This window comes from Leucoraja erinacea, chromosome 11 (genome assembly GCF_028641065.1).
Source record: "Leucoraja erinacea ecotype New England chromosome 11, Leri_hhj_1, whole genome shotgun sequence".
In the NCBI taxonomy this organism is placed as follows: Eukaryota; Metazoa; Chordata; class Chondrichthyes; order Rajiformes; family Rajidae; genus Leucoraja; species Leucoraja erinaceus.
Genome location: NC_073387.1, coordinates 21904452 through 21919939, shown reverse-complemented (window position 1 = coordinate 21919939; position 15488 = coordinate 21904452). Strand labels below are relative to the sequence as shown.

General features: G+C 42.9%; 2 protein-coding genes across 2 annotated transcripts; both read left to right on the top strand.

The window, feature by feature from the left end:
• The first annotated feature begins 347 nt into the window (after positions 1-347).
• Positions 348-7278, top strand: LOC129701528 (protocadherin gamma-C5-like). The gene has a single exon (XM_055642777.1). It carries the CDS (start codon positions 4495-4497, stop codon positions 6877-6879), a length of 2385 nt encoding a protein of 794 aa, XP_055498752.1. The 5' UTR covers positions 348-4494; the 3' UTR covers positions 6880-7278.
• Positions 7279-10735: 3457 nt separating this feature from the next.
• LOC129701349 (protocadherin alpha-C2-like) lies at positions 10736-13262 on the top strand. The gene is given in 2 exon segments (XM_055642484.1): positions 10736-11431; positions 11434-13262. Coding segments are annotated over 2 exon segments (2373 nt in total). The 5' UTR covers positions 10736-10851; the 3' UTR covers positions 13227-13262.
• The last annotated feature ends 2226 nt before the right edge of the window (positions 13263-15488 follow it).

Genomic DNA, 15488 nt, shown 5'->3' with positions numbered 1-15488 from the left:
CCTCTAAACAGCGGCAAAATCACACACAAGGGGTGGGGCAGATTCTCAGACACGATTCAGGTAGGTTTTGTAACATACCTACTGCAAGAAGATTGTGCCATTGCATTGTAGAGCACGTGCGTGCAGTCTGCAGGAATTAAACTGATTCCCCCCCCCCCCCCCCCCCCCCCCCCCCCCCCCCCCCCGTTTGTTTAACACTTCCGTTCACAATTTCACACTATTTTTTATTTTTGCCTCTGAATTCCAACACTGTTGGAACAAGTGCAAAGCAAAGGTGCACGCTTGAGAAACAGCATTCATCTTCCAAATGGACAAGTTGCAACCTTCCTGAGATCTACCCTGTCTCTGTCGCTCGTGATTGTGTCATGGCACCGATCAGCTATGTTCACTCCAGGGAATGCAGTTCTAGCCTACACAATCTCCCCTCATGACGTAAACCTGCCCATCATGGCAACGTTCTTTGGAGTGCGGCCTGTTACCTATCTGGCTTAACCCAACAACTTATATATTTTGCATACCAGATGTGCACACAATAATTCAAATTCAGCCTAACCAATGTTTTATTCAAAGATATTACACCTCGACTCTTACATTCAGTACCGCTGCTGAGGGAGACAACCGTGCCAAATGTCGTCGGTAAGACCCTGTCCACCACTGTTCACAGTCTTAAAGAACACATTTATTTCAGACGGAATCCCCGTCTGTTCAATAACCTGAACATGTCCCATTCCCTTGCTATTAGCCACACACCACAGAAACAACGAAGCATAATTTGTCCTATCAGCCTCTTTCCTTTTTTTTCTCCTTTACTTCCCATCATTAAACTTACTGAAAAATTAACTATTTTTAATAATGCATCGTTCAGATAAAGCAGCCAAGCCCCGAAATATTGATTGTATTTCTTTCCACGGATGATATCTGAATCGATCAGTGTTTTCAGCATTTGTAGTTGTTATTGCACATGACACTGTTGCGCTTTTGACTGCTTATCAGTTAATTGCTAAATTGCGAAAACAGCATGCTTCCTGGTTGGTGGAAGGAATTATCCATCATCTCACCTGTAGCTTTTCGTGATGTTTGCGTTTTTATTTTGCAGATTTTATTACAATTATTCGGTTGATTGAATTTTATTGCAATTTGATTTGATCGGGGAGCGCGTGGTTCAGACATTGTAAAACTTTTGTGTGGTTATGGAATATAAAAGGTGAAACCCAGCGCTAACTTGAGAATGATATGGAATTGATATCCAATAACCCAAGTGTGGCTTCAGAAATCTCCAGAACATTTTCAACCAATGGAGAACATTACCATTTAGTTTGATTAGAGATTCTATCCTCTACGTCATGAAAAACTTGTCCCATTCAAATTTTGCCGGGATCGTGCATGACGTTGAACATCCACTGCAAAATCGAGGAGCAGAAATTAAACTTCAATTGTCTAACCACATTACAAGTACTTTGGACCACCGTGTTAACGTTCACTAAAAATACTTGTTTACACGCAAAGTGTGGTACCACGAGATTAATGTTAACTAGGGAGTATTTTCAATGAACAAAACTTCTGCGGATTAATGGGTAATCCAGTCACTTCATTGCAAATTGCGGTAATAAAACAAATTAAGAAAAAAGAAAAAACGAAACTGAGAATCCTAAGTTAAATAAGAATTCGAAAATTCACAAATTTTCCGCGCCAAACTTCACACCGACATCTATTTTCTATGTTTCCAAAACATCTGTCGGAGTCTGCTGGGTCATGTGCTTGCAAAGCTGCTGCAAGCAAGATTTACATTGTAGCATTGCCTCTGCTTCATATGCATGTACGTGTCGATAAACTTCGCTTGACTTGGACGTGAGGATGCCTCTCCCCAAACATCACTTCCATTAAACAGGGAGTCGGTTGAACAATTTGCCAATTGAAAGCATTATGTTCATGAACACCTTCTCCAAAATTTGGAAAGCGATAATGAAATACTCTTATCAAAGAAGGGAAAATTATGTAGTCGTGATATGAAGGGCAATTGATGCAGATTCTGGTCAGAACGCACGTCTCCTTTATCAGATTATGAAATCTACCGACCCCGGTTTGTACAACGTTGGACAACATTCTGGAGAAATCAGAACAGCGCGCAATATTTTGCAGTCAGGTACTGCTTTACAAACTCTAGTCATCTTGCTTAAGGACAATGGACAGCCAAGCTTGTCCAGCACATTTACTATGAACATTAGTTTTGGAAAACAGCACTGAAGGAATCAGCGAAAGCAGTACCTTGGTGATGAATTAAGAATATTTCTCAGATCCAAACGGTTATTTAATTGTCATTTTCCGTTGCACTTTCGTGGTCTGTCTTCTGATCATCATTCTATTGATTGGCTTCAAGTGTAAACAGGCCAGAAATATTATCCAAGAGTATTACTCCCCCAGTTACTGTTACAATCGTGTGGTTTCGCACGACACGTTTAATGGAAGATCTGCGATGAAGGAAATGTTACCCTATCCTTGGACAGAGCGGGCAGTCCGCGGGCCAGATCTGAATCAATACTCGGTAAATCTGTCTCCAGTCAGCGAAAAACGATTTTTCTCTTACTGAAGCCATGTAGTGTTGCCACCTCTCAAGGTCAATGTTAAATTACGCTGATACGTAAATTGAAGAAAGCCAATTTTGTATGCGGCCATTTTATTTCTGCCGGGGCATGTGAAACAGTGCGAGTGAAATATTTATAAAACTTACCCTTGTTGCACGTTTTTCTCTATCGGTTAAATGGGAGTACGGTTGTAATTGAAAGAGTAAAATGTTCTGCAACTCGAATGAAACCATCTTGAAATTGCATGTTTTATTTCTGAAGGCAGTCAGTCCTTCTGTTTGTCACTGGATAATGCGCACAAACGCGTTGCCATTTAACCTATTACGTAACGGTTTGGGTACCTGGATCCATTTACGTGGATGAAAGTACTAATGTGCGAAAGTTGCGTTGAAGAGTTTAATGATTGGGTAGCCATGTATTCTAGAAGAATTCTTGATAGATCGTGCCACAAAATATACATATAATAATAATCAACAGGCGAAATAAATAATTAAGCCCATTTTTTTGCAACACAACTCATGCCTGATGCTGACATTGTGAGGACGACTGGCTAGAGAAACTCAGAGAGTCTGGCAGCACCTGTGGAGAGAAACAGACAGATGACGTTTGGTGTCGAGCCCGTCATGATTGGTGGAGAGGTCCGTTCTGCATAGAGAAGGCAAACAGTATCAAGTGGTAGTTGGATCCAGGTGAGGAGAGGATTTTTCGCAGTTGTTTCTTGTGGAGGTTAGCACAGGTTGCGGAGAACTGGCTGAGTCTCCATTTGTAGATGAACGAGAATGCCCTGATGTCATCCTGATGCGGAATGAAAATGCAAAGCGACGTCGTCTATTGTAAAAATGAGGATTGACAAAAAATGAGAACAAATCTGCAGATTAATGGACAATTCAGTAATTTAGTTGCAAATTGCAGTAACACAACCAGTCACGTAAAAAAGAAAAAAGAAAAATAGAATCTCATGTTAAATAAGAATTCAAAAAATCACAAAATTTCCATGGATGTTTCCAACAACAAGCAAATTATGTGCTTGTTAAGCTGCTGCATGCAAGATTTATATTGCAGCCGTACCTCTGCGTCCTATGCATGCACAAGTCAATAAACTCGGCTTGTATTGGACGTGACGATGCATTTCTCCACCAATAACTTTAAAGAGGATGTTGGTTCAACAATTGGTCAATGGAAAGTATTATGTTCACGAACACCTTCTCCAAAATTTGGAAAGTGATAATGAAATAATTTTATCAAAGAAGGGAAATTATGTAGTCGTTATATGAATAGAGATGCTGCCCGTCCCGGTGAGTTATACTCTAGCTTTTTGTGCTATCTTCTTATATTTTCTTACTGCCCTAAGGTGTGATTGTAAGGGGTCAAACATGTGTAAGCAAATACTGTATATCCGATATGATATGTTGCATCATAAAAATAACGATGCCATTTATTTATTCGTTGTGGACTTTTGACTGAACCGACAAAACATGTTTACGTTCTGAGGATAACCCACTTCCGACGTGCCTGATGTGAATTTCGACATTAAATGAAAAAAAAACATTCTTCAAGCTTCTTTTCAAAGAGGGCGTTTTATGGTTGTACACCATCAAATGTGTAGGAGAGCAGTACAGCTTTAAGAATTGTAGCTGCAGTTGTGCAAAAGAACTGGTCGTGTCGCTGTCTACCAATGAAAAGCTCAAGTACATAGATGGATCCATTGTCCCGCCCACATCCCAGAATAAAGACGTCAGACGCGACGAGAAAGGCGAGGAGTGCCTGCGTTTCGATTGCCGAAAAAGGCTGAGGAGGATAGATATCCCATCTGTTTCGATTCGGTATTGGGAATATATATGAATTATTTTATTGTGCTTGGACTATTTACACGGAGAAATACCTAGAGTTGGACTTTGACTGATCACGGAACATGGCGTACCTACCGAGGTTTGCCGTCACTCCGTTTGCTTGCATATTTGCGATTTGTGCACCGGGACTAATCTCCGGGCAAATTCGTTATTCTATTCCCGAGGAAATGGAGCAAGGGGCATTTGTTGGGAATATCGCTGTGGATTTGGGCCTGAGCGTACGGCAACTGTCAGCTCGCAAATTCCGGCTGAGCTCCGATGATGGAGGGCGGTGCATGAAGATTAGTTTGGACAATGGAATCATGTCTATTCGTGAAAGAATCGACCGGGAACGTATTTGTGGGCAGAATGATCAATGTACTATACGTTTCGAAATTATACTGGAAAACCCTTTGGAGGTGTATGACGGCGATATGGAGATTCTTGATGTAAATGACAATTCCCCCACTTTTCCGCAAAGCAGCATTGCCTTGCAGATATCGGAAGCCAGTGTATCCGGTGTACGTTTCCGACTCCAGGGCGCGGATGATCCCGACATTGGTACAAATACCGTGGCCGCCTATACAATCAGTTCCAATGAGTATTTTAGTCTAGTAACACAGAAATCCGAAGACGGTATCATAATTGCCGAATTGCTGTTAGAGAAATCTTTGGACCGAGAGATGCAATCATCATTTCAACTCATGCTTACTGCGTTTGACGGTGGGACCCCTCAGAGATCAGCTACGACACAAGTTCTGATTACGGTATTCGACCAGAACGATAATCCACCTGTGTTCGACCATGATATTTACAGAAGCAGCGTAAGTGAGAACGCGTCGCGGGGTACGCTGGTGCTGAATGTACAAGCGAATGATTTGGACGAAGGGATGAATGAGGAGCTGACATATCGTTTCAATGATGTTGCTTTGCGAGGAGTGCAACATGTATTCAGTTTGGATCCACGCACTGGGGAGATTCTAGTTAAAGGGCCTCTAGACTTTGAAGAAGTAAACACCTATTCTCTCGATATTCAAGCCCAGGACCACGGTTCCCCTGCAATGACAGGACACTCCAAAATATTGATCAAAGTAATTGACGTGAACGATAATGCACCTGAGATAAAGGTGACATCAGCTTCCAACAAAATCCAGGAAAATACTCCACCAGGAAGTTTTATATGTCTGATTAATGTGATGGATCGTGATTCTGGACCGAACGGCCAAGTACGTTGCGAGATACAAAAGAACGTCCCATTTCGACTGCAAAGGATATCAAACCACTATAAATTAGTCACCAGTGAAACGTTGGACCGTGAAGCGATCTCTGAGTATAACATTGTAATTTCAGCCTGGGACTTGGGGTCGCCTTCTCTAACATCAAATAAAACCATCCATATTGCTATTTCGGACGTAAATGACAATGCACCGCAATTCGCGGAGTCATCCTACAACGTATATGTAATGGAGAATAACGCTCCGGGTGTATCCATTTTCACAGTAACTGCAACAGATCACGATCTGGATCAAAATTCCTATCTTTCCTACTACTTTCTCGATAATCATATCCAAAACATGCCAGTGTCCACTTACCTCTCCATTAATTCAATGAACGGTACCATTTACGCGCTGCGATCCTTTGACTATGAGGAACTCAAGAACTTCCAGATCCATGTACAGGCCCGTGACGCCGGGGTGCCTCCGTTGAGCAGCAGCGTCACGGTGAATGTGATCATCCTGGATCAAAATGACAACGTGCCGGTAATTTTTTCACCTTCAGAACAGAGTGAATGGGCGGCAGTGGATACCGTACCCCGGTCAGCAGGTCAAGGGTACTTGGTCAGCAAGATAATGGCAACTGATGCAGATTCTGGTCAGAACTCACGGCTCTTTTATCAGATAGTGAGATCTACCGAGCCCGGGTTGTATAACATTGGACAACATTCCGGAGAAGTCAGAACAGCGCGCAATATTTTCCAGTCAGATAATGCTTTACAAACTCTAGTCATCTTGGTTAAGGACAATGGGCAGCCAAGCCTGTCCAGCACAGTTACAATAAACATTAGAGTTTTGGGAAACAACACTGAAGGAATCAGCGAAAGCAGTACCTTGGTGAAGAATCCAGAATATTTCTCTGATCCAAACGTTTATTTAATCGTCATTTTCAGTTGCACTTCCGTGATATTTCTTCTGATCATCATTCTGTTGATTGGCATCAAGTGTAAACAGAACAGAAATATTATCCAAGAGTATAACTCCCCTAGTTATTGTTACAATCATGGGGTTTCGCACGGCACGTTTAATGGAAGACCAGCTATGGAGGACACATTATGTTATCCTGGGACGGGCCGGGAAGTCCGGGGGGCAGAACTGAATCAATACTCAGTCTGTCTGTCTCCAGAGTCAGCGAAAAGCGATTTTCTCTTCCTGAAGCCCCGCGACGCTCCCACCTCTCAAGCCCAAAGCTAAATAACACTGGTACGTAAATTGAAGAATGCCAATTTATATGCGGCCATTTTATTGCTGCTTGAGGATGTTAATCAGTGCCAGTGCATTGTTTAGAAAACTTACCCTTGTTGCATTGTTTTTCTCTGTCGCTTAAATGGGAGTACGGTTGTAATTGAAAAAAATAAAACTGGAATGAAAACATCTTGAAATTGCAAATTTAATTTCTGAAGGCAGTCCTTCTGTTTGCCGCTGGATAATGTGCACAAACGTGTTGCCATTTAGTCAATCATAAATGATCTGGGTACATGGAACCACTTACTTAGCTGAAGTGTTAACATGTTGCGTTGAAGGGGTTATTGATTGCGTACCCATGCATTCTGGACGGATTGTTGCTAGTTCGTGGTACAACAAATATGAATGGAACTATAATAATAATCAATATATGAAGGAAATAATTAAGCTCATGTATATGAAATTCATGAAAGAAGTTGAAATTATGGGCACGACTGGCTGGAGGAACTCAGTGAGTCAGGCAGCACCCGTGGAGAGAGACAGGCAGATGACGTTTGGTGTCGAGCCCATCAAGACCACCGGAAATTTGCATTGTTGTTACAAATAGACGAGGGGAAGGCTTAGAGCAAACTATATCAAGTGGTAGTTGGATCCAGTTGAGGAGGGGATTTTTGGCAGTTGCTTGTTGTGGGGGAGAGCACAGGTTAGAGAGAACTAGCTGAATCTCCATTTTTAGATGAATCAAAATGCCTTGATGTCATCCTGATGCGGAATTAAAATGCACAGGGACGCCATCCATTGTAAAAATGAGGATTGGCAAAAAAAAAGGAAGTTATTAAAATGGCAGCCGGCATGGGAAGAGGGACTGGAAACAGAGCACGTTGGGTTGCACATGCGGGGAACAGCAGCATTCTATGTTGAGGAACGGGCGCTGAGGAACAAGTAAAACCACTTTAGTTTGGATTTAATTGAACAAGTGAGGAACAGGTGAGTTTTAATGGAATAAATGAATTGTGTCTGAAAGGGAGGAGAAAAACGGGCGAAAGTAGTAGCAGGTGTAACCGTGCGGTTCAAATTGTGTTTTTGCTCCTATGTAAGCTACTACAAACATGCCCAGTAATCAGGAAGGGATCGGTTCCCAACACCCCCCCCCCCCCCCCCCCTCCCAGATGGAACAAGAACATGGTTTCCCATGTGTTATCTTCCACTCACAAACGTTCACATTCAATGCAAATTACCTCAATTTAAACACAACTCCGTCTGAGTGCAGATTCCCTTTCCCTGCCTGTTTAGCAGTTCAAAATGATCACTCATCCATCAGTCCCTAATATACTCATCTGACCGTACTGGCCACTCACCATCCTTTGCCAGTTTCCAATGAAACCACAAAACGTGTAACTTTCGTTCTTTCACCAATTCCCTTCCAGCGTACAGAACGCCAAATTCTTCCCGGTGAAGCAGTGGCCTGCTTGCTCGTCCGTCAATATAATGTAAACATTTAGTCTTCCTACTGTGGTAACATTGTTTTGGAGACACTGAAAGATGGTTGTAACATTGCATTGTAGCACACGTGGGTATAATCTGCATGAATTAAACAGGTTTTTCCCCGTTTGTTTAACATTTTTACTCTCAATTTCACGCTAGCTAATCTTTGTTTTTCTGATTTCCAGCACTGTTGGAACAAGGGGAAAGCAAAGGCGCACGTTTGAAAAATAGCGTGTCATCTTCCATATGGACACGCCACTCGTGTCTGTTATCATTTCGGTTTAGCTTTGCACTCTTGTGTGCCGAGGTGTTGTTCATACATAGAAACAAACCATTCGTTACATCGAATCTCCGCCGACCATCATGTTTATCTGTATTAATTCCACCCTTGCATTAATTCCGTATCCATCAATTCCCTACAAATTAAGTATCTTTTACATACTTAGCTGAAATATACACAAAAGCTGAATAACTCAGCGGGACAGGCAACATCTCTGGAGAGAAGGAATGGGTGCTGGGCGATCGTTTCGCTGAACACCTTCGCTCAGCCCGCCTGAACCTACCTGATCGCCCGCTTGCCAAACATTTAATTCTCCTTCCCTTTCGAACACAGACCTTACTGTCCTGGGTCTCCTCCATTGTCACAGTGAGGCTAAATGCAAACTGGAAGAGTAACATATCATATTTTGCTTGGGCAACTTAAAGCACAGTGGTATGGATATTGATTTCTCTAACTTCAAATAACCCCGACATTCCCTCGCTCTCTATCTTTCCCTACCGAAGTCGCACCAGCTTCTCGTTTTCACCCATCAAACAGCTAACAATTGTCTGTTGCCTTTATGATCGTTACTCTTTTGCAAATCTTTCATTCAGATTGTTCTTCATCTCTCTACAGCATCGTCTACCTCTCGTTTCTCTTATCTCTAACAAGTCTGAAAAGGGATCTCGACACGAAACGTCACCCATTCTTTGTCTCCAGAGATGTTGCCGGTCTCTCTGCGTTATTCCATGTTTTTGTGTCTATCGTCGGTTTAAACCAGCATCTGCAGTTCCTTCTTACACACTTACCTGTTCCCGTCTCCACCACCTGAACTGTCATCTCAATCCGCATGCGATATTCCCTTGTTCTGAAATGATTAGCCACCCGGTCGACTTTAAAAGTACTCCTTCTGATCCTAAAACCCATCGTCTAGTTTTGGAGCGTCTTACATTTGGATATGTCTATTGGCCACCACCCTATCCGTGACGTTCGTGTTTGGGCCATAGCACGCTCTGTATTCCCTGGATAGTGTTCTATCCAGGGAATACAGTTCGGGCCTATACAATCTCCCCTCATGACATACCCACCCATCCTGGCAACGTTCTTTGGAGTGTGGCCTGCTCCCACTCTGGGTTAACCCAATCACTTACATATTGTGCTTACCAGACGTGCACCCAATAATTCAAATCCAGCCTAAGCAATATTTTATACACCTACATTAGATCTCAACTCTTACAATCAGTACCACTGCTGAGGGAGGCAGCCATGCCATATGCATTTTTCACGATCATGTCTACCACTTTTCACGTTTTTAAAGAACAAATTGGTTTCATCCAAAATCCACAGCTGTTCAATGACCTGAACATGTCCACTGAAAAGGTCATTTTTAACGGTAAGTGTAGTACCAAGAGATTAGTGTTAACTGGGGCTCATTTTAAATGAGAACGAATCTGCGGATTAGTTAGTAATTCATTCATTTAGTTATAAATTGCATTATCAAAATCAATGGAAAAACTACAGAAAAACGAATCAAAAAATCTCAAGTTAAATAAGAATCAAAAATCCACCAGAATTCCTGCGCAAAACCTCACACCGACACCTATTTTCCATGTTTCCTACAATATCGGTCGGGGTCTGATGTGTCATGTGCTTGTGAAGCTACTGCAAGCAAGATTTACATTGCAGCAGTGGCTCTGCTTGCCGATGCATGCACGTGTCAATAAACCTGGCTTGACCTGGGCGTGACGATGTACTTCTACAACAATCACTTTAAACAGAAAGTTGGTTCAACAATCGACCAATTGAAAGTATTATATTCACGAACACCCCCCTCTCGACTTTCGAAGTTAAATGGAAGAAAATTCCTTCTTCAAGCTACTTTTTAAAGAGGGCGTTTTATGGTTGCACATCATTAAATATATAGGAGAGCAGTACAGCTTTAAGAATTGTCGCTGCAGTTGCTGAAAAGAACTGGTCGTGTCGCTGTCTACCAATGAAAAGCTCAAGCACAGAGATGGATCCATTGTCCCTCCCATATCCGAGAATAAAAACGTCAGACGTGTGTTGAGAGGCGAGCAGTGCCTGCGTTTTGATTGACGAAACAGGGTGAGGAGGATAGATTTCCCGTCTGTTTCGATTCGGTATTGGGAATATATGTGAATTTTTATTTCGTGGTTTGACGATTCGCACGGATTACTCGAGGAGAGGCCCTGTGTTGGACTTTGACAGAGCGCGGAATGATGGCGTACATACCGAGGTTTGCCCTCACAGCATTTGCTTGCATGTTTGTGATATGTGCACCGGGTCCAATCTCCGGGCAAATTCGTTATTCTATTCCCGAGGAAATGGTGCAAGGGGCATATGTTGGGAATGTCGCTGTGGATTTGGGCCTGAATGTACGGGAACTGTCAGCTCGCAAATTCCGACTGAGCTCTGATGACGGAAGGCGGTACATGAAGGTCAGTTTGGACAATGGAATCATGTCTATTCGTGAAAGAATCGACCGGGAACGTATTTGTGGACAGAATAATAAATGCACTGTATATTTCGAAACAATACTGGAAAACCCGTTGGAGGTGTATCACGGGGAATTGGAGATTCTTGATGTAAATGACAATTCCCCCACTTTCTCGCAGAGCAGCATTGTCTTGCAGATATCGGAAGCTAGTGCGCCCGGTGTACGTTTCCGACTCGAGGGCGCGGATGATCCCGACATTGGTACAAATACCGTGGCCGCTTATACAATCAGTTCCAGTGAGCACTTCAGTCTAAAAACACAGAGAGCCGAAGACGGTATTATGATTGCCGAGTTGCTGTTAGGGAAATCTTTGGACGAGAGCAGCAATCATCATTTCAACTCTTGCTTACGGCGACTGATGGTGGAACCCCACAGAGATCAGCCACTGCTCAGATTCTCATTACTGTATTCGATAACAATGATAATCCACCTGTGTTCGATCATGATATTTACAGAGGCAGTGTAAGTGAGAATGCGCCGCGGGGTACGTTGGTGCTGAAAGTCAAAGCGAATGATTTGGACGAAGGACTGAATTCGGAACTAACATATTGTTTTAGTGACATTTCTTTGATAAGAGCGCGAAAATTATTCAGTTTAGACCCAGTCACTGGGGAGCTTCGAGTCAAAGGGCTTCTCGATTTTGAACAAGTAAACAGCTATTCTCTGGATATTCGAGCCCAGGACCACGGTTCCCCTGCAATGACAGGACACTCCAAAGTACTGATCAAAGTCACTGATGCGAATGACAACGCACCTGAGATAAATGTACCATCACCTTGCAACAAAATCCCGGAAAATGCGCCACCAGGACGTTTCATATGTCTGATTAATGTAATGGATCGTGATTCTGGAGCGAACGGTCAAGTACGTTGCGAGTTAAGACAAAAGAACGTCCCATTTCGACTGCAAAAGGTATCGAACAACTATAAATTAACCACGAGTGAAACGTTGGACCGTGAAGCCATCGCTGAGTATAACATTCTTATTTCAGTCTGGGACTTGGGGTCGCCGTCACTCTCATCAAATACAACCATCCAGATTGCAATTTCGGACGTTAACGATAACGAACCACAATTCACAGAGTCATCCTACAACATATATATAATGGAGAACAACGCTCCGGGTGTGTCCGTTTGCACAGTAACTGCAACAGATCCTGATCTGGAACAAAATTCCCATATTTCCTACTCCTTTCTCGATAACCATATCCAAAACATGCCAGTATCCACTTACCTCACTATCAATTCAATTAACGGTACTATTCACGCGCTGCGTTCCTTTGATTATGAGGAACTAAAAAACTTCCAGATCCATGTTCAAGCCCGTGACGCCGGGGTGCCTCCGTTGAGTAGCAGCGCCATGGTGAATGTGATCATCCTGGATCAAAATGACAACGCGCCGGTAATAGTTTCACCTTCAGCAGCAGTGGATACCGTACCCCGGTCAGCGGGTGAAGGGTACTTGGTCACCAAGATAATGGCAACTGATGCCGATTCTGGTCAGAACGCACGGCTCTTTTATCAGATAGTGAAATCTACCGACCCCGGTTTGTACAACGTTGGACAACATTCCGGAGAAGTCAGAACAGCGCGCAATAGTTTGCAGTCGGATATTGCTTTACAATCTCTAGTCATCTTGGTTACGGACAATGGGCAGCCAAGCCTGTCCAGCACAGTTACAATGAACATTAGAGTTTTGGGAAACAGCAGTGAAGGAATCAGCGAACTCAGTACCTTGGTGAAGACTCCAGAATATTTCTCTGATCCAAACGTTTATTTAATCGTCATTTTCAGTTGCACTTCCGTGATATTTCTTCTGATCATCATTCTGTTGATTGGCATCAAGTGTAAACAGGACAGAAATATTATCCAAGGGCATAACTCCACTAGTTATTGTTACAATCATGGGGTTACGCACGGCACGTTTAATGGAAGATCAGCTATGGAGGAAACATTGTGTTATCCTGGGACGGGCCGCGTAGTCCGGGGGGTAGAACTGAATCAATACTCAATCTGTCTGTCTCCAGAGTCAGCGAAAAGCGATTTTCTCTTCCTGAAGCCACGCGACGCTCCCACCTCTCAAGCTCAAAGCTAAATAACACTGGTACGTAGATTGAAGAATCCCATTTAGTATGCGGCCATTTAATTGCTGCTGGGGGGTAGGGGAGGAGGGGGGGGGGGGGGGGGTGAATCAGTGCGAGTGCATTGTTTAGAAAACCTACCCTTGTTGCATTTTTTTCTCTGTCGCTTAAATGGGAGTACGGTTGTAATTGGAAAAAAATAAAATAAAACTGCAATGAAAACATCTTGAAATTGCAAATTTTATTTCTGAAGGCAGTCTTTCTGCTTGTCATTGGATAGTGCACAAACGTTTTGCCATTTAGTCAATCGCTTAAATGATCTGGGTACCTGGATCCACTTACTTAGCTGAAGTGCTAACATGCGAAAGTTGATTTGAAGAGTTCATTGACTCCGTATCCATGCATTCTGGAAGTATTGTTGATAGTTCGCGGTACAACAAATATGCATGGCACTTTAATAATAATCAACATATGAAGGAAATAATTAAGCTCATTTATATGAAATTCATGAAATAAGTTATAATTATGAGCACGATTGACTGGAGGAACTCAGTGAGTCAGGCAGCATCCGTGGATTGAAACAGGCAGATGACGTTTGGTGTCGAGCCCATCATGGCCACAGGAAAGTTGCATTGTTGTTAGAAATGGACGAGGGGAAGGCTTAGAGAAAACTATATCAAGTGATAGTTGGGTCCAGGTGAGGAGGGGATTTTTGGCAGTTGCTTCTTGTGGAGGATAGCACAGGCTGAGTCTCCATTTTTAGATGAATCATAAAGCTTTGATGTCATCCTGATGCGGAATAAAAATGCAAAGCGACGTCATCCATTGTAAAAATGAGGATTGGCAAAAAAAAGTACGTTATTAAAATGGTGGAGAGCACGGGAAGAGGGACTGGAAGCACAGAGCACGTTGGGCTGCACATGCGGGGAACAGCAGCATTCTATGTTGAGGAACGGGCAGTTTGGCGTGCTGAGGAACAAGTAAAACCACTTTAGTTTGCATTTAATTGAACAGGTGAGGAACAGGTCTGTATTAATGGAATAAATGTATTGTGTCTGAAAGGGAGAAGAAAAACGAGCGAAAGCAGTAGGAGGTGTGACCGTGCGGTTCAAATTGTGTTTTTGCTCTACGTAAGCTACTACGCGCCCGGAAATCAGGAAGGGATCGGTTCCCAACATCTCACTACCCACCCCCTCTGGATGGAACAAGAACATGGTTTCCCCATGTGTTATCTTCCACTCACAAACGTTCACATTCAATGCAAATTACCTCAATTCAAACAAAATTCCTTCACTGTGTACAGATTCCCCTTCCCTGCCTGTTTAACAATTCAAAAGTACCACTCATCCATCAGTCCCTATTCTAGTCATCCGACCTTACCGGCCATTCACCATCCTTTGGCAGTTTCCTATGAAACCACAAAACGTGTAACTTTCGTTCTTTTACCAATTCCCTTCCAGCGTAAAGGACGGCAAATTCTTCCCGGTGAAGCAGTGACCTGCTTGCTCTTCCGTCAATATAATGTAAACATTTGGTCTTCCCACTGTGGTAACATTGTTTTGGAGACACTGAAAGATGGTTGTAACATTGCATTGTAGCACACGTGCGTACAATCTGCAGGAATTAAGCAGTTTTTTTCCCCGTTTGTTTAACATTTTCATTTACAATTTCACGCTAGCTAATCTTTTTTTTCTCTGATTTCCAGCACGATTGGAACAAGGGTAAAGCAAAGACGCACGTTTCAAAAATAGCGTCTCATCTTCCATACGGACAAGCCACTGTTGTATGTTATCATTTCGGTTTAGTCTTGCGCTTTTGTGTGCCGAGCTGTTGTGTGCCGAGGTGTTGGGCATATAAACAAACCATTCGTTACATCGCATCTACGCCGACCATCATGCTTATCTGTATTAATTCCACCCTTGCATTAATTCCGTATCCATCAATTCCCTATGTATTCACCTTCCCATTAAGTACTTTTTACATACTTAGCTGAAATAGACACAAAAAGCTGGGGTAACTCAGCGGGACAGGTATCATCTCTGGAAAAAAAGGAATGGATGCTGGGCGATCGTTTCGCTGAACACCTTCGCTCAGTCCGCCTGAACCTACCTGATCGCCCGTTTGCTAAACACTTTAATTCTCCTTCCCTTTCGCACTCAGACCTTTCTCTCCTAGGTCTCATCCATTGTCAGAGTGAGGCTAAACGTAAATTGGTAAAGTAACATCTCATATCTTGCTTGGACAGCTTACAGCACAGTGGTATGAATATTGATTTC